Below are 25,250 nucleotides of genomic sequence, written 5' to 3'. Positions count from 1 at the left end.
TGAAGCAAAATCACTTTTTTTGTCTGTCTGTCCTCTTACTTCTTTTAAATAACGCAACAGATTTTGATTCGGTTTTCACTGTTGTAGTTTCGAGAACTTCTTCCGGATAGTTAACATGTATGTTGAATAATACAAATTTCAAATAATAAAATCAACCAATCCTTCAAATTTGTTTATAATAAATATAGAAAATAATATGTGCATAGCCGGCATGGTAGGCTAGTAACAATATACTTGCAAACTAATGTACTGAGCATTTAAATAATATACTGTAATAAAATGGATAGGTTTATATTAAACCACAGATAACATAATATTACATAATTAATTTTATTTGCGTTTATTAACATTTAGCTGCACATGCATCCATGCTAAGGGGGAAACATTATCAACGCGATATACACGTCGGGTCTTCCCGCTAACAGTAGGACCATAGCACACTAATTAAACGAGTTTAATTTAGAATTTTCCCTCCTTTATGTGATTTTCTATGCTCTTTTACTCAACTCTTATAACATCATGGGTATGAAGATAGTGGTGAATTGAATTCTTCTCAACGCATGAAGGACGTCATTATGTCTGCCGTGCTGTTTATGTATATAGCGACGGTGACCACTTACCATCAGCTTATTAATAATAATAATTATTAACTGATATAATTGATTAATAATTATTGATATAAAGGTTTTCTCGGACTACTCTAATGCAGCTGCGGCCAACAGCATTAGAGTAATCCGACCTTTATATCAATAATCATTAATTAATTATATCAGTTAATAATAATTATTTTGCACTAGCTACTCGCACCGGTATCGCACGGGTGTACATGTGTTATATATATAAACCTTCCTCTTGAATCACTCCATTAAAAAAAACGCTTCAAAATCCGTTGCGTAGTTTTAAAGATTTAAGCATACATAGGGACGGACAGACAGCGACAGCGACTTTGTTTTAAACTATGTAATGCAGGAACATATAACTAGAATAATAACTCAGGCCAATATCTGTGTGAATTATCCTGGGTTATTATTATAGAACAGAATAATAATATAAAAATAATATATAGAATACAAAATAGAGGAAGTACCCGACCCACCAGTTGTAAAATTTCATGCAAATATAAGTTCTAGTGTGCGCCTCCTACCTTCTCTGTCTAAGGAAATACTTTCTGTCAACACCAAGTTGTCTGTAAGAGATCGCTATTTAGAATATAGAATAGAATAGAATAGAAAATCATTTATTCAAATAAACTTACATTGAAGCACTTTTGATTAGTCATCACATTTTTTTCAATCTACCGCTCATTCGGAAAGCTGTCTCATCACAGGAACGAGCAAGAAACTAGCGTGTTGCTCTTTTAAATAATTTTGCTATATTCACGATCTAGTCCCGGACTAAGCAGAGCTTGTGTTATGGGTACTAGACAACTGATACAAATATTTAAATATATATTTTGTTGTAAATTCATACATAATATACATAGAGAACACCAGACCAATACAAATAATCGTACTCATGAATAGAAATGTTTGTACCGAGCGAGTAATCGAAGTCGCGACTGTCGTAATTAAGGCAACTTGTAGACCTAGACCACCGAGGTCTTCGCTAATAACAATCCCACTTTCGTATTAAGATTTCTGCCTGTTGGACACTGACGTAGTTTCTTATTTCAGCCTGTGGGACACTGACGTAGTTTCTTATTTCAGCCTGTGGGACACTGACGTAGTTTCTTATTTCAGCCTGTGGGACACTGACGTAGTTTCTTATTTCAGCCTGTGGGACACTGACGTAGTTTCTTATTTCAGCCTGTGGGACACTGACGTAGTTTCTTATTTCAGCCTGTGGGACACTGACGTAGTTTCTTATTTCAGCCTGTGGGACACTGACGTAGTTTCTTATTTCAGCCTGTGGGACACTGACGTAGTTTCTTGTTTCAGCCTGTGGGACACTGACGTAGTTTCTTGTTTCAGCCTGTGGGACACTGACGTAGTTTCTTATTTCAGCCTGTGGGACACTGACGTAGTTTCTTATTTCAGCCTGTGGGACACTGACGTAGTTTCTTATTTCAGCCTGTGGGACACTGACGTAGTTTCTTATTTCAGCCTGTGGGACACTGACGTAGTTTCTTATTTCAGCCTGTGGGACACTGACGTAGTTTCTTGTTTCAGCCTGTGGGACACTGACGTAGTTTCTTATTTCAGCCTGTGGGACACTGACGTAGTTTCTTATTTCAGCCTGTGGGACACTGACGTAGTTTCTTATTTCAGCCTGTGGGACACTGACGTAGTTTCTTATTTCAGCCTGTGGGACACTGACGTAGTTTCTTGTTTCAGCCTGTGGGACACTGACGTAGTTTCTTGTTTCAGCCTGTGGGACACTGACGTAGTTTCTTATTTCAGCCTGTGGGACACTGACGTAGTTTCTTATTTCAGCCTGTGGGACACTGACGTAGTTTCTTGTTTCAGCCTGTGGGACACTGACGTAGTTTCTTATTTCAGCCTGTGGGACACTGACGTAGTTTCTTATTTCAGCCTGTGGGACACTGACGTAGTTTCTTGTTTCAGCCTGTGGGACACTGACGTAGTTTCTTATTTCAGCCTGTGGGACACTGACGTAGTTTCTTATTTCAGCCTGTGGGACACTGACGTAGTTTCTTATTTCAGCCTGTGGGACACTGACGTAGTTTCTTGTTTCAGCCTGTGGGACACTGACGTAGTTTCTTATTTCAGCCTGTGGGACACTGACGTAGTTTCTTATTTCAGCCTGTGGGACACTGACGTAGTTTCTTATTTCAGCCTGTGGGACACTGACGTAGTTTCTTATTTCAGCCTGTGGGACACTGACGTAGTTTCTTGTTTCAGCCTGTGGGACACTGACGTAGTTTCTTATTTCAGCCTGTGGGACACTGACGTAGTTTCTTATTTCAGCCTGTGGGACACTGACGTAGTTTCTTGTTTCAGCCTGTGGGACACTGACGTAGTTTCTTATTTCAGCCTGTGGGACACTGACGTAGTTTCTTATTTCAGCCTGTGGGACACTGACGTAGTTTCTTATTTCAGCCTGTGGGACACTGACGTAGTTTCTTATTTCAGCCTGTGGGACACTGACGTAGTTTCTTATTTCAGCCTGTGGGACACTGACGTAGTTTCTTGTTTCAGCCTGTGGGACACTGACGTAGTTTCTTATTTCAGCCTGTGGGACACTGACGTAGTTTCTTATTTCAGCCTGTGGGACACTGACGTAGTTTCTTATTTCAGCCTGTGGGACACTGACGTAGTTTCTTATTTCAGCCTGTGGGACACTGACGTAGTTTCTTATTTCAGCCTGTGGGACACTGACGTGTGTTTCAGCCTGTGGGACACTGACGTAGTTTCTTGTTTCAGCCTGTGGGACACTGACGTAGTTTCTTATTTCAGCCTGTGGGACACTGACGTAGTTTCTTATTTCAGCCTGTGGGACACTGACGTAGTTTCTTGTTTCAGCCTGTGGGACACTGACGTAGTTTCTTATTTCAGCCTGTGGGACACTGACGTAGTTTCTTATTTCAGCCTGTGGGACACTGACGTAGTTTCTTGTTTCAGCCTGTGGGACACTGACGTAGTTTCTTATTTCAGCCTGTGGGACACTGACGTAGTTTCTTATTTCAGCCTGTGGGACACTGACGTAGTTTCTTATTTCAGCCTGTGGGACACTGACGTAGTTTCTTGTTTCAGCCTGTGGGACACTGACGTAGTTTCTTATTTCAGCCTGTGGGACACTGACGTAGTTTCTTATTTCAGCCTGTGGGACACTGACGTAGTTTCTTATTTCAGCCTGTGGGACACTGACGTAGTTTCTTATTTCAGCCTGTGGGACACTGACGTAGTTTCTTATTTCAGCCTGTGGGACACTGACGTAGTTTCTTGTTTCAGCCTGTGGGACACTGACGTAGTTTCTTATTTCAGCCTGTGGGACACTGACGTAGTTTCTTGTTTTAGCCTGTGGGACACTGACGTAGTTTCTTGTTTCAGCCTGTGGGACACTGACGTAGTTTCTTATTTCAGCCTGTGGGACACTGACGTAGTTTCTTATTTCAGCCTGTGGGACACTGACGTAGTTTCTTGTTTCAGCCTGTGGGACACTGACGTAGTTTCTTATTTCAGCCTGTGGGACACTGACGTAGTTTCTTATTTCAGCCTGTGGGACACTGACGTAGTTTCTTGTTTCAGCCTGTGGGACACTGACGTAGTTTCTTATTTCAGCCTGTGGGACACTGACGTAGTTTCTTATTTCAGCCTGTGGGACACTGACGTAGTTTCTTATTTCAGCCTGTGGGACACTGACGTAGTTTCTTGTTTCAGCCTGTGGGACACTGACGTAGTTTCTTATTTCAGCCTGTGGGACACTGACGTAGTTTCTTGTTTCAGCCTGTGGGACACTGACGTAGTTTCTTATTTCAGCCTGTGGGACACTGACGTAGTTTCTTATTTCAGCCTGTGGGACACTGACGTAGTTTCTTGTTTCAGCCTGTGGGACACTGACGTAGTTTCTTATTTCAGCCTGTGGGACACTGACGTAGTTTCTTATTTCAGCCTGTGGGACACTGACGTAGTTTCTTATTTCAGCCTGTGGGACACTGACGTAGTTTCTTATTTCAGCCTGTGGGACACTGACGTAGTTTCTTATTTCAGCCTGTGGGACACTGACGTAGTTTCTTATTTCAGCCTGTGGGACACTGACGTAGTTTCTTATTTCAGCCTGTGGGACACTGACGTAGTTTCTTATTTCAGCCTGTGGGACACTGACGTAGTTTCTTGTTTCAGCCTGTGGGACACTGACGTAGTTTCTTATTTCAGCCTGTGGGACACTGACGTAGTTTCTTATTTTAGCCTGTGGGACACTGACGTAGTTTCTTATTTCAGCCTGTGGGACACTGACGTAGTTTCTTATTTCAGCCTGTGGGACACTGACGTAGTTTCTTGTTTCAGCCTGTGGGACACTGACGTAGTTTCTTGTTTCAGCCTGTGGGACACTGACGTAGTTTCTTATTTCAGCCTGTGGGACACTGACGTAGTTTCTTATTTCAGCCTGTGGGACACTGACGTAGTTTCTTGTTTCAGCCTGTGGGACACTGACGTAGTTTCTTATTTCAGCCTGTGGGACACTGACGTAGTTTCTTATTTCAGCCTGTGGGACACTGACGTAGTTTCTTGTTTCAGCCTGTGGGACACTGACGTAGTTTCTTATTTCAGCCTGTGGGACACTGACGTAGTTTCTTATTTCAGCCTGTGGGACACTGACGTAGTTTCTTGTTTCAGCCTGTGGGACACTGACGTAGTTTCTTATTTCAGCCTGTGGGACACTGACGTAGTTTCTTGTTTCAGCCTGTGGGACACTGACGTAGTTTCTTATTTCAGCCTGTGGGACACTGACGTAGTTTCTTATTTCAGCCTGTGGGACACTGACGTAGTTTCTTGTTTCAGCCTGTGGGACACTGACGTAGTTTCTTATTTCAGCCTGTGGGACACTGACGTAGTTTCTTATTTCAGCCTGTGGGACACTGACGTAGTTTCTTGTTTCAGCCTGTGGGACACTGACGTAGTTTCTTATTTCAGCCTGTGGGACACTGACGTAGTTTCTTATTTCAGCCTGTGGGACACTGACGTAGTTTCTTATTTCAGCCTGTGGGACACTGACGTAGTTTCTTATTTCAGCCTGTGGGACACTGACGTAGTTTCTTATTTCAGCCTGTGGGACACTGACGTAGTTTCTTGTTTCAGCCTGTGGGACACTGACGTAGTTTCTTATTTCAGCCTGTGGGACACTGACGTAGTTTCTTATTTCAGCCTGTGGGACACTGACGTAGTTTCTTATTTCAGCCTGTGGGACACTGACGTAGTTTCTTGTTTCAGCCTGTGGGACACTGACGTAGTTTCTTGTTTCAGCCTGTGGGACACTGACGTAGTTTCTTAGTTCAGCCTATGGGACACTGACGTAGTTTCTTATTTCAGCCTGTGGGACACTGACCTAGTTTCTTATTGGGACACTGACCTAGTTTCTTATTTCAGCCTGTGGGACACTGACGTAGTTTCTTATTTCAGCCTGTGGGACACTGACGTAGTTTCTTATTTCAGCCTGTGGGACACTGACGTAGTTTCTTATTTCAGCCTGTGGGACACTGACGTAGTTTCTTGTTTCAGCCTGTGGGACACTGACGTAGTTTCTTATTTCAGCCTGTGGGACACTGACGTAGTTTCTTATTTCAGCCTGTGGGACACTGACGTAGTTTCTTATTTCAGCCTGTGGGACACTGACGTAGTTTCTTATTTCAGCCTGTGGGACACTGACGTAGTTTCTTATTTCAGCCTGTGGGACACTGACGTAGTTTCTTGTTTCAGCCTGTGGGACACTGACGTAGTTTCTTGTTTCAGCCTGTGGGACACTGACGTAGTTTCTTAGTTCAGCCTATGGGACACTGACGTAGTTTCTTATTTCAGCCTGTGGGAGACTGTCGTAGTTTCTTGTTTCAGCCTGTGGGACACTGACCTAGTTTCTTAGTTCAGCCTATGGGACACTGACGTAGTTTCTTAGTTCAGCCTATGGGACACTGACGTAGTTTCTTATTTCAGCCTGTGGGACACTGACGTAGTTTCTTATTTCAGCCTGTGGGACACTGACGTAGTTTCTTATTTCAGCCTATGGGACACTGACGTAGTTTCTTAGTTCAGCCTGTGGGACACTGACGTAGTTTCTTATTTCAGCCTGTGGGACACTGACGTAGTTTCTTATTTCAGCCTGTGGGACACTGACGTAGTTTCTTGTTTCAGCCTGTGGGACACTGACGTAGTTTCTTATTTCAGCCTGTGGGACACTGACGTAGTTTCTTATTTCAGCCTGTGGGACACTGACGTAGTTTCTTATTTCAGCCTGTGGGACACTGACGTAGTTTCTTATTTCAGCCTGTGGGACACTGACGTAGTTTCTTGTTTCAGCCTGTGGGACACTGACGTAGTTTCTTATTTCAGCCTGTGGGACACTGACGTAGTTTCTTATTTCAGCCTGTGGGACACTGACGTAGTTTCTTATTTCAGCCTGTGGGACACTGACGTAGTTTCTTATTTCAGCCTGTGGGACACTGACGTAGTTTCTTATTTCAGCCTGTGGGACACTGACGTAGTTTCTTATTTCAGCCTGTGGGACACTGACGTAGTTTCTTATTTCAGCCTGTGGGACACTGACGTAGTTTCTTGTTTCAGCCTGTGGGACACTGACGTAGTTTCTTATTTCAGCCTGTGGGACACTGACGTAGTTTCTTATTTCAGCCTGTGGGACACTGACGTAGTTTCTTATTTCAGCCTGTGGGACACTGACGTAGTTTCTTGTTTCAGCCTGTGGGACACTGACGTAGTTTCTTATTTCAGCCTGTGGGACACTGACGTAGTTTCTTATTTCAGCCTGTGGGACACTGACGTAGTTTCTTGTTTCAGCCTGTGGGACACTGACGTAGTTTCTTAGTTCAGCCTATGGGACACTGACGTAGTTTCTTATTTCAGCCTGTGGGAGACTGTCGTAGTTTCTTGTTTCAGCCTGTGGGACACTGACCTAGTTTCTTAGTTCAGCCTATGGGACACTGACGTAGTTTCTTAGTTCAGCCTATGGGACACTGACGTAGTTTCTTATTTCAGCCTGTGGGAGACTGTCGTAGTTTCTTGTTTCAGCCTGTGGGACACTGACCTAGTTTCTTAGTTCAGCCTATGGGACACTGACGTAGTTTCTTATTTCAGCCTGTGGGAGACTGACGTAGTTACTTATTTCAGCCTGTGGGACACTGACCTAGTTTCTTACTTCAGCCTGTGGGAAACTGACGTAGTTACTTATTTCAGTCTGTGGGACACTGACCTAGTTTCTTATATTCAGCGTGTGGGACACTGACGTAGTTTCTTGTTATCAACTTGCAGAGGACGCATTGCACTAATTACTTATCATTATTTGCGCATTCGCTGAAAATTAGACGTCATTTTCTTATTATTCCACAGTTTGTGACGTACACAGCCCACTTTGCTAACCACAATCGTACCTACATCATTATATATGAAATGAAATGTGCGGAATTTTTATGTAATTTCGTACTTATCATTACATAGTACAAAACAAAGTCGCTGTCGCTGTCTGTCCCTTTGTATGTTTAAATTTTTAAAACTACGCAATGGATTTTGAAGCGGTTTTTTTATAGATAGAGTGATTCAAGAGGAAGGTTTATATATATAATACATGTATACCCGTGCGAAGCCGGGGCGAGTAGCTAGTATGTTACATAGTATGTGTGTGTATAGGTATAGTAAAAGAAATGTAAATAGAAATAATATTTATACAAATAAACTTAACGTAAGCACTTTTGAATAGTCACATTTTTTTTATCCTACCACTCATTTGGAACGCAGTCGAAAGAAGAATGAGCAAGAAACTTGTGTCTTGCTCTTTTAATAAATGTAGTTTTAAGTAAATTTACATTAACAAGGATATGACAATAATTTTGAACCATATGACAACAATTTTGAACCGCGGTTCAAATGTTACCAACCGTGTCGGCGGGTTAACCGGTGCGGTGTTGACACCGCCGGGGCCCGCCGACCCCGGGGCTCCATTTCAATGTTTTGCCATTATTTTTTTAACATTTAACCCATTTTTCAACAATTTCACTGCGATTTCCCCCTTAATATGTTTGACAGGCGCCGAACAATGCAACCCTCGCGTCGCGATTTTAATGGGTGTCGCGTTTTATCAAAAAACGGGTGTTTTTTTGTAAAACACTGTTTTTTTTTATTAATCTAAAGCCGACAGTTGACGCGGACATAATCTTTAATTAAGACCATTTTTGGCGCGCTTCTCTCTGTAGGGTAGGTCTCGTAGTGATTGTGTGATTTATTTATTGAGAATTTTACGGATTTTATAAAAAAAATTGTGTCCTCGTCGTACTGGAGTTCCGTAACTAATAACTGAAAGGAACATATCATCACTGAAATAAATATACAGATACTATATATCCCATATTTATAATATAACTAGCGGTACCCGCGTGTAATTTATAGCCTATCTGTTATTCTGATGTATATGTATATAGTACTGATGATGTATGATGTATATATTATTGTAAAGTTTCATGAAAATCCGTTCAGTAACAAACTTTTGCGTTAAGTAACAAATATCCATCCAAACTCACAAATTTTCGCATTAATAATATTAATAAGATATACTATAGAATTCCTAAAAATTGAATATATTTCTGCAATTTTTTTTACAAATAAACCCTTTGAACGTGGTTTTAGTAACGTTGCAAACTATTGGGACGTGGTACATAAAGATATTTAGGCTACCGTTACCACTTACCATCAGGTGATCCTACAGCTTCTGACTTCTGACTGACTGACTTCTACAGACTTCGTCCGCGTGAAAATTAACTTTATTTTTCTAAAATAAAAGTAGCCTAAGTTACTTCTTATTCATCAGATATCTGCCAATAAAAGTCCCGTCAAATCCAATCCAGCTATTTCAGAGATTAGCCGGAACAAACAGACAGACAGACAAATATTGTAAAATGTTATTTTAATGTATGTACCATATTTACATTCATATGCATTTAGTAAAAAACTGTTATTTCAATATTACAAACAGACACTCCAATTTTATTTATATGTATAGATAATTACATAATAACATGTAGTATATAGTACTTTCATGTATATAGGCGACAGTTACCACTCACCATCATGTGGGCCGTCGCCTTGTTTGCGATTCAAGTTATAAAAAAAAATATTGATAAAATCTCAATAGAATAAAAAAAAATACTGAACGTGATTGAAGTTATCCTATGTATATTTTATTGTCTATATTGATACATAGATCTCTGTTAGGTCTTTGTATCTATGGTTATAAGAAACAGAAATTTTTCTCCACCTTGTCAGTACAAATAACTCCATATTGACTAACGTGCTTGCTTGAATAATAATAATAATAATAGTCATCTGAAGACAATTCACATGCGCCGTCTAGTTCTAAGTTAAGCTGGCTTAGTTTGTATTATGGGTACTAGATAACTGATACAAATACATAGATATTTAGTTTCATCGAAAACACCGATACAAACTATGTACATACCCATGAATACAAATGTTTGTGCCGTGCGAGGAATAGAACCCGCGACCGTTGGAAGTAAGGCGGTGTGCTAAACCGCTAGACCAACGAGGCCGTCAAAGTAATATATTTTATAATAATATAAAACAAAGTTGCCGCCGCTGTCTGTTCGCTTAGATCTGTTAAACTACGCAACGGATTTTAATGCAGTTTTTAGGAATAGATATAGTGATTCACAAGGAAGAGATATATGTATAATACATGTACACCCGTGCGATGCCAGGGCGGTAAACTAGTTAAAAATAAATGACTAATTTCTTTACATTACTCATAATTAATGGATTCGGGTAAAGGCTCAGGTGACACAAGGAAAACAAAACAGCTTATTTGTATATTTAATTTATTGAATACGGTAGAAATGCTTCGTAGTTATTAATGGAAAACAAATACATAACAAACAGACGGATCTAGGAACATATACCGACCGCTCGCCCTATTGTTACACTTGGCGGTTTCACCTGCATTTTTTTGTCTATGGTCCAGAATATTCTTCTTTTTTATTAATGGCAACACGAGTCTAAATTCAGAGAACATTTTGCTATGTAAGTCACAGATGTATAATCACTAAGTTACCATTTTTTTTCTTTTTTATTAATGACGACTAGAATTTATTTTGCATCAAAGATGACAGACATTTTGCATCAAAGAGGGTCTTGTCCAAGTAGTAATAAAAGGTCTTACGAGAGTGAAACCTAAATTGAATCTATGCATCTATGTATGATATAATGTAAGTCTAAAAGTGAGATAGAGACAACTGCAATAATACCGTCTTCTTACCACTTTTTTGGTAAATATATATAAAAAAGTGTTTGAAAACCGGCACGTTTGCAAGTGCGAACTAAATATTAAAAATAATAATGAATTATTAGCACTCTGTAGATATGCATGTGCATTATGGTTTTGTGATACTGAAAAATGCAACAAATTTATCTATGAAAACAATTGCTTAAAATTTCGGCCATGCAAAAAATAGTTATACAATATTGAATATTGTTTTATTATAATGTTGTTTTATTGTGATACAAGCACGAATATATCTTTTTTATTATTTTTATTATCACTGTTAATTTTAATTAATAGCCTCGCCTACTCTACATTTTGAAGTCATTTTATATAGACACGTCAATTGTTTTTTAAAATTGGAATGTTCTGGAATAAATTAGTTCTTTATTATCGTTTGCAAACAGGCAAAGTTATTCTATATATAGTTATAACTTACAATACACAGCAATAGCTTTGTTTTTTTTTTATTTGCAATTAGGCCAAGGTACACAACGCCTGACCGCCTTTTAGATGTCGTCGACCAATAATAGACAAACTAGTGTTTTAACAACTTCTATAATACACACTGGATTGTCTATTATTACATAGACAAATGTTTATATTAGCATCAAGTGTAACAATACGACCACGGCATAAGGTTTGGCTTTCTCCCAAAGCCATATAATTCTCTTTATATATTTCAAATATAATTTTACCAAAAGTGGATTCCAAAACTGTATATTTAGACTTTATGTCGACCATCTCGTATTACTAAGTCGATAGGTAGCTACAAAATTATATCTCTGTAAATGTATAGAAACTCTGTTTGACTTTGTATATATTCTTTGGTATATTTAATCTATAGGTCTCCACATTGGTAAAATATATAAAATAATTTGACTAGAAATAACACAGTTTTTTTTATATACTTAACTTGACAAATCATTACCATTTCTTCATTATACAGTCGCACTTAAAAAATATACTTAAAAATTAAAAATCGGCGAGGAACGACTAGAATAATATTACAACTAAAATAATATTCGTGAAATGATTAATCAATTGGAATGTTTTAAGAAGACTTAAAAGGAACTTTCGATTAAACAATGTCATCTATATATGTATATATTTTTACAAAACAACTGACTTCTCAGTAAACGTCAGTTAAACTTTTGTAACGATAATATAAGTTTACAAAACAGTTTTTTGTTAAACGGGACGTAAAAAATTATTATGCATTTCACAGTTTTTTTTTTAATATTAGGACTTGTACTATGCCCAGGAAAGGCACGTTTCTCTTTCAATAATTCCAAAACTATAGTCACATCACGGCGGTCACTCAGAATATTATTTTGCTCCTAATTAATTTATTTTATACTCTGAGGACTAACCCTGACATTTTCTTTTCTATTATTACACATGTTATTGATTATAATTTAATATTAATCTGTTTAATGTCGTAAGAAAATATTCATTGCGTTTAAAAACTAGTTAATACAATAAATTACGCAAACCTTCTTATAATCTTTAACAAATAATCAAAATCGTTTGACACTAGTTTAAAATAAGAACTATAAATATTTATTTCATTAGTTACTCTGTGCTTCAAAGACAATTTAATGTCTACACAACACGACTTGATTAGTCTGACCGATCTGTCACATTTTGACGAATTCTTCTGTAAACATTGACGCATACTGTGGAAACTAGTAATTATATACTTGAACTTATTGTGAATAATAATAATTATAAACATTGTGGTTATCTTGTTGGTCTCTCAAATAAATAAAATTAAAACAATGAAATTGGCACTAAAAGAAGCCAATTGTATCAGGCTGACATGTTGGTATTCAGAAGGGTTATGACTGTGTTCAGACAACAAAAAAATCGGAACAAATTGTATTATTATATTATTAATATTATAAATGCAAAAGTTTGTGAGTATGGATGGATGTTTGTTACTCTTTCACGCAAAAACTACTGAACGTATTTTAATGAAATTTTACAGTGATGTAGCTTATACATTAGAATAACACATAGGTTATAAATATCACGCAGGTAAACCGTGGGCACGGCTTTTTAAGAATAAATCAATTACTGGTCAATAATCATCAAATTGTATGGGACCACAAAATCGGGTTATATAATAAAAAAAAGTCCTGACTAAAAATTAAAAATCACGTAATCTAACCACGTTTTATTTATTATGAGTTCCCGATATTTCGGCAGTGTTTCAACTGCAATGATCACGGGTAAACTGAGTTTAGTTTTATAAATAACGACCGCGTCAAAATTTAAAACAGTATAAAAGTTCTAAGGTCACAAAAAAATACGGTCAATTGAGAATGTCTTCCGTTTTTTTATTCAATGGAAATAGTGTTGGATAATCTTGCAGTAAGTTGAACTGATGTTGGGTGGGCAGTTGGACTTAAAATTGGTGTATATCGAGAGTATGCACTATTGCAACCTAAAGATTGGGCCAACTGAACTGTGTCAAGTCGTGTCGTGTGTAGCTGCCTTTATAATTTAAAATTTCAAAATTGAAGTCTAATAAAAACAGTATTAAATGGTGCGACTGTAACAACTGATTATAGACTTTGTACCCGAGTGAAAGAATTCAAATTTCATTGTAATAATCTCTGTTCTCACAAACTACGCTTAACATTAATTTGTACTGATTCATTATTTGTTCACCAACCTCCGTTGCCTTACACGAATTGGTATATATATATTAAATTTGTACTATTGTTCGTTTGTTTATAATTCACTCCAGGTACAAAGCGATTAAAGAAACAATTCTGAACACAATGCCGATACATTTTCACTACATTCAATGAGACTCCCCTACGATGGTCGCGTAATTTCGTAAATTGTAAAAATTGTGGCATTGAACTCTAACTTGTGGTTCTACAACACCCCCCTCCTTGAATTTACGCGGCCATAGTCAGATCGTCACCTCGCATACATTTTTTATTAATTTTGTTATTATTTAAAACGTTATTAATATAATTTGTTGTATCGCGCGCGGTGGTCTCAGCTCCGCAATAGTGGGGAAATTTGGCTGATGTCGCAGGAAGACTAGTAGGAAGATGGCTATCGAGAATAACAACTGACAAATTTCGTCATAGCAAAGTTTCGCCAATATTATTTGTATCAATGAAGCTGTGGATATATTTTTAATAATTAAAATAAACATAAATAAATAAATATTAGGTGTAGTTCCGTCATTAGTCTATCTTCTCATAGATTTTATTAATAAAAATACAGTCATTGGTATATCAATACAATTGTATGAGGAACTTTTAACATTTAAAGTCATGACAAAACTACACCACATAACTAGTTTAATTTCATTTAATGCCTTTATTACACTATTTATGTAACAAAGGCATAAAATCAAACATGAACAGAGACATGTTAGCATTATGACGAAACTCTTCTAACTCGAAATTTCCAACCTCGAAACTTCACTTCTAAATGTCATGAATTATTAGGAACTATATCGTTTGTTCTTTTATAATCAACTATTATTTATACAATGAATGTCTTTAAACGCATGATCAACGGTAAAACAATGACTTGTATCGACGGAAGCGTAATGAGTAGCTTTACCCTGATTAACAATCACAATATTATTATTAGAATCAGGTGTGAAGCTGCATAATGACCATTGCGGAGCCGTTCCCACCGAGACCTCTAGTTTTAATTAAATTACAACTTACGTACATACATAGGAACTTTGTTTAGAAGCTGCATGGTTTGTACAAGCTAACCTCCACACTGATCTACCGAATAATGAATTATTTAAACAAACTTGTTACCATTTTACCCATCAAATAAGTCTTGTTTACCAAGATAATAATATTCGACGAATGCCCCTCGTCTTAATCATCTCTAGTGTGCCGCTGAGGTATATAGATTACATTTCAGTCTTTTGTCATGGTGTTTATCATTCAGTTTAAAATTTTTAATCAAGTAATCAAACCTTGAATAATTAGAGAACTTGCCCTTAATTATGTAAAAGTGTCATTAACAATTCTCAGTTGTAAACGGATTGTAATCTACAGTTTTGCAGGTATGTGACCATTTAACAATTGCAACTGTGAAACAACTATGCTCGCATCTGCAACTCTTGAATGTTCCTATAATTCTCAAACCCTTCGATTTTAATGCCATACAGTTGTTAATTGTTAATGACATTATTACATAATTAGGCCCCAGGTACATCGACCGTTTTAAACATATTCTATAGTAGAAAACATAGTATTTTAAACATTTGTAAATATTATAATGTTAATTTACTCTAAATTTAAGTATGGCCACATCAGAGACGAGTAAGACGGGGTATCGCCTGCAGTAACATAATAATATTATGTTATCGATTACAATACAAATAAGTGTAAATGTAAGCCCGGCCGAACGACTAATGGGGTGGACAGAGCTGCGCCCAAATCCAAACCCGAAAACAATGACCCGTATTATGATTGGTGTATTACACAACAAAAACAGTCTGACCGAGCCCCCACGACCACATATCTAATCAAATTTAATACTAAAATTACGTTTAATGTTGATCACTGCCCAATAGTACGTATCTTTGTGCTTTAAGTCACTCGTAGACAACAATAAATAGTATCGAGTAGCTAACATGAGCGCCGGGCTCCGTCCGGCGCGGCGTAGTAACGCAGTAAGTATATTTGTACTTTACGGTAACTCCAAAATATAATTTATACAATAACAGCTAATATAAAACCTAACGTTGTGAGGTAGAGCGGTTGTCGTAGTACATCTATCAGGCGTGGTGCAGCATGCACCTAGTTTGTGGGTGTGTTTGTACTGTAACCGAGGGTGACGTCGGGCGGGCGCCGCGTCGCCGCGGTCCGCGGTCTGCGGTCTGCAGTGTGCGGTCCGCGGTCTGCGGTCTGCAGTGTGCGGTCCGCGGTCTGCGGTCCGCGGCGACGCGAGTCCGCGCCGTATCGTTCCGCGTCGTGGCGGCGACGCTCGCTGGCTGTCGTCGTCGTGTGTCGTGTCGTGCCGCCAGCCACCGAGGCGCTCGCTCAGTGATCAACATCGCACCGGTACTACGACGCTATCGTGAGTGCACACACACTCACCGATATAATACGTTTAAATAATAATTATTCCTAGGGTGTATTTCTTCTCCCGATCGAAATCGACGTTTCAAAAACTCGTCTCGGACCGACCCGACGGAACATCGAGGAGATAATAATAAATAATCGAATTTATAAGCGGTAACGTTTCATATATCACCCGTTCAATATAATTCTCAATATATGAAGTTAGACTCTGACAAAAAAAAAGAGGCCGGGGACCGCCGCGCGGTGTGGCGCTCGGGCGGGCGGCCGCGGACAGCTTCTCCGATTATAATTACGTCTCATAATATTTTTCAGCAATCGCTTGAAGGCACACAGCGTTAAATGTAGTTAGTACAGTTCAGCGATCGTATGCGCGCGCACGCGGCGGTGTAGTCGCGAGCCGCGGGCGCGCGCGTGCGTCGAGTGCGGCCAGACGCGCGTCGGCGTCGGCGTGACGTCGGCGTGACATCGGCGTGACGGCGGCGGCCGAATCACGCTCCGGCGTCGGGTGGCGGCTAGGCCGGCGTGAGCGTGAGCGTGACGGTGGCGCGGCGGGTGGCGCGGCGGCGCACGGGCAGGAACACGAGCGCCGGCACCAGGCTGAGCGCGCCGCCCGCCTCCTCCACCACGAACGGCTGCATCGTTAGCGGAGCCTGCGGCGCGCGCGGCACGGCCAGCAGCGCGCCGGCGCCGCCGTGCGCCGCGCGCAGGTGCGCCTCCAGCGCCGCGAAGCCCTCCGCGCGGAACTCGCAGCGCGAGCACGAGTACTGCGCCTCCGGATCCTCGCCCGCCTCGCCCGCCGAGCCGCAGCTCTCCGCGCTCTCCGCCTCCGGGCACCCGATGCCGTTGTTCGCCTCGTTGCCCATCTCGACGCTCTCGTTCACCTGCTGCTGGGCGTGCGCGCGCTCGTGCGCGAATAGAAATGCGAGCACGTCCGTCGTGAATGGACAGTAGGAGCACGCGTAGGGCTTGTCTCTGGTGAGCAGGTCCAGGGGTCTCGGCGGGGGAGGCGGCGGTCTGGCCGGCGGCGCATGCTCTGCGAGCAAGTGTGCGCGCAGAGCTCGCGGCCCACGGAAGCGGCGCGCGCACAGCGGGCACGGCTCGGCGGGTGCGGCATTCGTCGGCGCCGGCGGTGCGGGAATTCCGTGTGTGTTGTGTTTGTGCACGCGTAGAAAATATTTGCTACATAACTCCTTGTGACAGATGTCGCAGGTGACGCCGCCCAGCTGCGTGCCGCTCTCCAACGAGATGCCGTGCATGCGTTGCATATGTGTACGCATGAAGTACTTATTGCACAGCTCCTTGTTGCAAATTTCGCAAAAACTAGACCCTGATGAGGAAGCACGACGTTCGTCGGGCGGCGGTGGAGACGCCGAAGGCGGCCGTGGGCCGGGGTCTGTCGGTTCGTCTGACAGCCGCTCTGCCGCGAGCTCGTTCAGTTGCGAGATCATCGTTTGTAGTTTCCGCAATTCCTCGCTCGCTGAACCAGGCGACACTGTTCCGCGCTCCTCCACTATTAAGTTTAATGGGCTCGTTTGACCATCTCGTAGAGCCGCCTCAAAGTCTTCTTCGCATTCTCGCTTCACCTCAGCCATATCTTCGGGGTCGTACGGTGGTGGGAGCGAATGAGATCGCGGAGGAGTATCAGGAGGTGGCGCAGGTAGTGCCGGCGGTGTTGCAAGCGGCGTTGTTAACGGTGTCGGTGTACCGAGCGCCATCGGTGGCGTTGCCGAAGGCGGGGACAGATCCGCTGCTGGCGATGCATGTGCTGGGACGCCATGCCTTCGCTCCCGGTGCGTTCTCAGAAAATATTTATTGCAATACTCCTTACAGCATATTTCACAGAACGCCTCAGGGTTGACGACACCGAGTCTCCGTAGTGCATCAGGCTGGAATCCAGTCTCGCGTGCTCTTCTCGCTGAATCTGGTGAGAGACGCCGCGGCGTTCCACCGGACTCCTCATCTGAGGCCCGTCTAGGTGGGGATTGTTGGACGGGCGGTGGAGCAGCCGGTTGTGGTTCCCCGCCATCATATATCCCATGCTTGTTTGCCCGATGGGTCTTCAGGAAGTATTTGTTGCAGAACTCCTTGCAGCAGAGGTCACAGTAGGCCTCAGGATTGAATATTCTAGGTGGTTCGTGACGGGGGAGCAGACGGAATGCGGCTAGGGGGTCGAAGGTTGGCAGGGCGAGTTCCCCGAAGGCGAGGGCGCTCTTGTAGATGTCGGCCATCTTGGCGTGTAGATCGAGAGGCGGAGGCGGCAGTGGCTGGGGCGCGCGTGTCGGCGCCGCCTGCTTGCGCCGCTTACGCCCGGGACTGCCGCCACCGCTCTCCAGGTCCAACTCGCGCTTCACCGCCGGCGCGACTGACATCGCGTCACCGCCGCATCTGCAATTGAGATAAGATCTTCGTTAGTGATTAAAGATATAAGTAGAAATGCATTTTAAAGGATCATTATCATTTAGCAATTCATTGGACAATGCTTTTTCAGCATTAGATTACAAGAACCACTTTTTTAACTACTTTATCTAATTAGGGATGTTGTTCAGATTTTACGTGAGTTTCTTTTTATATATCAGTTTATAAGTGGTATTTTTATGTTTATATATTTAGTCAATTTTCAATTAAACAATTGTTTTACTGTTCAGCTTTTTTTATATTATTTTTTTCTTTCACGTTCACAGATGTCTTCGCTTTCATAGACACTCCATAAATATGAGTGTTTAATTGTATTATATGCAATATAGAAGTTGTTTATTATCTTCTGTGTTTAGGATCGTGTTATAACATCGCGTTGGGATACTCTTGTCATATGCAATCAGTCTCGATTGCTGCGGTTAGCTGCGGTACCGTTGCGATGCGTTATTAACCGCACCGCATCGCATCGCATCGCATCGCATCGCACCCCAACGCACCGCAACGCACCGATTACATTTAGATACAAATTCAAAGCAGAGAATCATGATCAATAGCATCATAAGAATAGAAGTACAGAACCATCTAAGTAAATATAGATTTAAGGAATCATACAAATAGAAAATTTATAAAATGAATTTTAAAATTTATAAATTTATTTTATTCGTGGAATATTCAGTTTCTGGCGGCCTCTATCGATTGACATATTACTTCCGATGGTCGCAGGTTCGATTCTTCGCACACTATAACTATATGATATGACTCGACTATGATTGTCTGTATTGATCTCAATCTTACCTATGCATATTATGTAACATATTAATAATATGTAATTACAAAAAAATATCAAGTATTTGTATCAGTTAGTATCCATAAAACAAGCTCTGCTTAGCTTGGGACTAGATGGCGCTGTGTGAATTGTCCAGGGTAATTATTAGTCTAGATCATCGCTGGAAACTATGTTTCCAGTATTATGTTGAGTTGTGGTCCACTTTGACTCTTGTCTATAATGTGTGCAAATTGTTGATTGTATTTTTTTATTCATTACTTGCTGTTCCCGCGACTTCGTCCGCTTGGAATTTAAAATATAAAAGTAGCCTAAGTTACTCCTTATTACATCAGCTACCTGCCAATAAAAGTCTGGTCAAAATCGGTCCAGCCATTTCAGAGATTAGCCGGAACAAACAAACAGACAGACAGATAAAAATTGTAAAAAACATTTTTTACAATTTAGGTACATACGTACCGTATTTATATTCGTATGCATGTAGTAAAAAATGGTTATTTCAATATGACAAAAAGACACTCCAATTTTATTTATATGTATAGATTATTGTGTCAAGACAATTCAATAAAACTATGTTCTATGTATTTTATTCTATTCAAGATATTATCATTACAAATATCAGTTTTATATTAATATGTAGAATACAAACACATTAACGCTGTCCACCATCATGAAGGACGACTACCGAAGGGAGTGGTGTACCGGCGCTACCCTGGCAGATTGCCAATTGCCTCTTTCACGCAAAAACTACTGAATGGATTTTGATGAAACTTTACAGTAATATAGCTTATACATCAGAATAACATATAGGCTAGAAATTTCATGCGGATGAATCCGCGGGCACAGCTAGTACGTATATATGTTAGTCTGTATATATATATATATATATATATTAAGTTATCTGAATCAAATAAATAAATAAAAAATTAAAACTGTCTTAGAATTAAAACTTCTCACTGCTGACATTTCATATGCAATCAATGCACGAGTGCTGACTATCGATTGATATGCAATCACGGAACTTTATCAGTCAGTGACTCCTAGACATTTGTCGAAACAACTAACATAAACATCAACAGATCCTATTACATGTATATGTAGCTTAATACTATTATTTATCTATACTTAACATATAAAACAACTATTAAATTATCTCTGAAAAAATAATAATTGTTCAAAAAATTTATAATACTAGCTGTGCCCGCGTTTTCACACGCGTCAAATTTATAGCCTATATGTTATTCTGATAAGCTATATTACTGTAAAGTTTCATCAAAATCCGTTCAGTAGTTTTTGCGTGAAAGAGAAATAAACATCCATCCCTACTCACAAACTTTCGTGTTTATAATATTAATAAGGTAAGATAAATAAATAACTTTTACCTATAAGACCTTAAATAATAGAGATAAAGGTAAGCCAATGATGATTCTTTATAATTAAGTATTTGTTAATAATAATAATGGTAATCAGTTTAATTACTATCAATTAATAATTAATTATTATCATTTAGAAAAGCAACAAACAACTTTTGAACTTCAAGTAAAAGGTTGATGTGGTCTCTCTGATTTCATATTAAAAAAAATAATAATACAATATTAATAAATGTTGCTTCTTTTACTTAATAGTATATAAGTTATTAGACATAAAAATTACATCTATGAAAGATAAAAAATTAATATTTCTTTTGTCAATAATTACCTAATAGGTTAGGTATAAATGTACTTTTTAAATTCACTATTAAACATTAAAAAAATATTATTAAAACAGTCTTAAATGTACTTTTTTAAAGAAATAATCAAAGAAAATTATTATTATTAAGACAAGTCATATAAGATTCTTGTTAGATAGACCTCACCTACTGTAATCCAAATTATTCCTGTGCGTTTCCTTCATATATGTATAGTCCGTAACAACATTATAATCACATCACTATCATTATAACAAAACACATTATAATCATAGTTAAAACATCACTATTAAAAATATTTCATTTGTTGTTTTTTTTTATTAAGTACTTTTACGGCCCTGGAAACATTTCTTAGAATTCAAATAAATTATACACATTCACAGTATTCGAAATAATTCAAAAAATATGTGTTCGAAACGCGACACTTCCAAATTCAAAATTCGAATTCATAACTTGTAATAAAGCTGTGTGCACATTGTAATACGTAAATTATTTTTCGGTAATTAAAATTCGTCAGAAATGATGAGTATAGTGAAACGCGTGGTGCCGTTTGCGCGTGCGCCCAAAACTGACGTGTTTTTATCTAAAATGGTGTTGGGTTATTTTTTGGGTAGAAAATGGCAAAAATCGTTTACCCCACCCGGTCGCCCCTCGTACAAGGGGTCGGTGCATTATTAATCGGAGGTGTTTACATGACGCGGTTTGTATTACTGTTGAGAAGGTGACTGGATTTCAACAAGTAATCAATTTCGATATATTACTGATATCTACACATATAAATAAAATTTGAGCTTTTGTTTGTAATATTGAAATAAGCTATTTTTACTACATGCATATGAATATATATATATATGTATATGAATACAAATACGGTACATACATCAAAATAACATTTTTTACAATTTTTGTCTGTCTGTCTGTTTGTTCCGGCTAATCTCTGAAATGGCTGGACCGATTCTGACGGGTCTTTGTTTGGCAGATAGCTGATATAATAAATAGTAACTTAGGCTACTTTTATTTTAGAAAAATAGAGTTAATTTCCACGCGGACGAAGTCGCGTTACGCGTGTAACTAGTTATAATTAAAAACTTACTATGTTTACTATGGTCACAACATTTCAATACACTTCATTTAATAAAAACAAAATATTATAAATGTAAATGTGTTTTTAAGCATCTGAAAGGATTTTAATGAAATTCAACCCGAAGGTATACTGTATGACGTGGATCTACACAGATTATCTTTTATGTCTAAACGAACACACAGAAGTAAAAAGAGTAAAGTTCATGATATAAAACCTATTTAGGTCCCTAATGGGTCCCTAAATAGGTAGATATTTATTCGTATTAAGTAATGTATGCAATTTTGCATTTTCATTTTGTTATGTTATATATATAATTATATAGTATTTGGTGTAGAGAGTAACAGACTATTATTCAACCCCATCAATAAAAGTGACGCAAGTTAACCCACGGGCGGGTGCTAGTATAATAATAATAACATTGAACAATTTACACAGCGCCATCTAGTCTCAACCTTTGCAGAGCTTAAGAAATGAGAAAACGGCAATACAAACACTCATACTCATGAATACAAATGGTTATATTATGCGTGGAATCGAACTTGCGATCATCGGTATAACTAAATCATAGGTATAAGTAAATACCGCACTTTACATTTTGTCTATGTACATAAGTAAATGCTATAAGTAATAATGAAATATTAGGTAATACAAATAAATAAAAAAAATAAACCAATAGGAATTGACACAATAAATATATTTGCAACATGTAAACGCTGCTTAATAGCAAACAATACACGAAGCTTTCCGAAAATTTGGAAACTATCGAAAGGGCGGCTCTCTGTAAATACACCGGTCTCTCTCACACATGTACAAATATCAATAATGGCGATATCCCCTCTCGCTCTATCTCCCTATCTCTCTATATAATTATGATTATGAGTAATGGTACAATAAATTTGAGTTTAGAAACTTTGTAAAGATGTTATTTACTGATATCCTCACGCCTCTGATTATGAGGGAGGGGTTAAGATGTTTACTCTCAACTCGTCCCCGCGATCGGTTGAGAATCCTTGAGAGCACTTGACCTACGTATTAATGTCGATTACCTCGATGGTGTAGTGGTAAACTATCGTCCTTCTGATGGTCGCGAGTTCAATCCCGCATTATTCGATGATTTATGGGTTGAAAGTAATGTGGACTGTTAACCGTATCGCTAGCTGTGTACCATGTTAGGTTGACTTCCATGCGGTTCATAAATTCCCGGTGAATTTGTCACGATGGGCTAACTGAGGTAACCTCATATTATCATCATCCACTGGTGCCCCGCCAGCGTAAACCGTTAGCCTAAATGATAAGGATCCCATCTTAAAATTTCATTTTTATTTTTTGGTATTTTTTTTATAATGAGACTTTAAAAAATACATACACTCCTAAATTCTCCCATCTACTACCAACCCTTATTTTTATAGCGATATACTTCAATATATATGGCAAAACAACGTTTGCCAGATCAGCTAGTATTATTACAATATTTAAAATAGGAAATTCGTTAAAAACTTCCGCTGTATCAAATCGCAGTGAGAAGAATTTTAAGTCCAAATACGTATATAAAAAAAACTACGAAACAAATAAAAGAAAATAAAAAAAGATAGGAAATTCCAAATTCAAATTATAGCTGTAGGTATAGAATGCCGTACGCGCCAGCCGGTCGATGATTTAAAAAAGCTAGCCAACTTTTTGGTATTTTTATTTGATATAAACAACCGCGGGCGCTGCTTTTTTTTACCAACGGCCAAAGTGAAAAGTTTTATATTAAAAACTCTGAAAAACAAGTTTAATTACTTGGCCGGGGTAGACATCAATTTGCCTTATTAAAGTGTTATTGTTATTTAAAATGGGCAAACTTGATTTTTTATTGTTTACCTTTTGTAATATTTTTAATAGGAGTTTAGAAATTAAAAAAATTCGGAATGTAATTGATGGGGACGATTATGATTAGTGGATTATATATAACTTCGGCCTGTGACTTTGTTTACTTTTTATATAGCATTTGAGATGGAAATAGAAATTATCTTTATTCATATAAACTTAATATAAGCAGTTTTGAATAGTCATATTTTTTTATTCTACCACTCATACGGAACACAGACAACAAGAAGAATGAACCTAACTAACTAACTTAATCTTTATACAATCAGATGAGTGTTACGAAATTCTAAGTTGGATATTTTTCAACAAAAATGTTAGAATAGAATAGAAAATCCTTTATTCGATTACAGTTAATTTAAACACTATTGAATAGTCACAGTCATTTAAAAAGTCTTCAATTTTATAATAAGCTTTATGTTGAAAGTGTTTTATAAGACATTTCAATCATTGCTCTGGTAGATTTAGGCCTCTGGCAATTTGTTGTAAAACCACAAAAAAATAAAATTGTAAGATCAATACAAACAACCATACTCATGGATACAAATTTGTACCGTGCGAGGAACTGAACCAGCGACCATCGGAAGTAAGACGATGTGATAAACCGCTAAACTGGTGATGCCGTCAATTATTTTTTAACATCAGTGTATTCTTTACCGGTGAATAGGAAGGATAAATCAGTCAAAATATATACAATTGACTGAGTTTTTTATATCTCGGCCAGAACTCACTACCAGAATTGGGTGATATCATAGTAGCAAACCGCTACGCCATCGTGTCTTTTATGTAAATCAAATTATATACGATAGTTGCACAACAAACCACAAATACACAGACGGACAGAGCAATAGTCGCACCCAAACTGTCTATTGAGAATTTTTCAAGTAAAACGCTATATTTTTACGGCGGTCGTTAAGTTTGAAATATCGGCCGTGGGGGTGCGGGGGTGCGAGGGGGTGAGTAGGGGGGTGGGTTGGCAAATAAAATAAAAATAAAGGCCGATTACGGCCGACATTTTATAATGGACGTCGAAATGACATGCGGGCGCCGCGGTGGCGCGGCCGATGTGTAGAGTCGACTACGCGATGCAAATGTTAGTAGGGCTCGGTTTGCGCCTCGCGGCTCCCGGCTCCCGGCTCAGTTGATAACTGCGTATGCTTTTTAACCGACTGCGACAGTGTAATGTCAGTTTTTATATTTTATATTAAAAGAAGGTAGTTTCATTATTACTCGGTATCGTTAAACTAGTTGCATATAACCCCCACTCATATCTTCTCTGTATAAAAGGGAGGGTTTTTGTATGCCGCGGCATTCGCTCTTTGAGCACAGGATGTGCTGGTTGTATTTTAATTGCTAAAGTGAATTGTGTTAGAGACATAGTTA

General features: G+C 39.0%; 1 protein-coding gene across 1 annotated transcript; it reads right to left on the bottom strand.

Annotated features, from left to right (window-relative positions):
- Positions 1-16,543: 16,543 nt before the first annotated feature.
- LOC131842615 (zinc finger protein 628-like) lies at positions 16,544-21,123 on the bottom strand. The gene is made up of 2 exons (XM_059191192.1): positions 21,086-21,123; positions 16,544-18,416 (listed from the first exon to the last, which is right to left on the bottom strand). The coding sequence occupies exons 1-2, from the start codon at positions 21,121-21,123 to the stop codon at positions 16,544-16,546; spliced, it is 1,911 nt and encodes a 636-aa protein (XP_059047175.1).
- Between the last annotated feature and the right edge of the window lie 4,127 nt (positions 21,124-25,250).

The sequence above is a fragment of the Achroia grisella genome, unplaced genomic scaffold (assembly GCF_030625045.1).
Source record: "Achroia grisella isolate CSIRO2021 unplaced genomic scaffold, CSIRO_AGI_Agris_v1 utg241, whole genome shotgun sequence".
NCBI lineage: Eukaryota > Metazoa > Arthropoda > Insecta > Lepidoptera > Pyralidae > Achroia > Achroia grisella.
The sequence above is the reverse complement of the archived record's forward strand: the minus strand, read 5'-3'. Positions and strand labels throughout refer to the sequence as shown.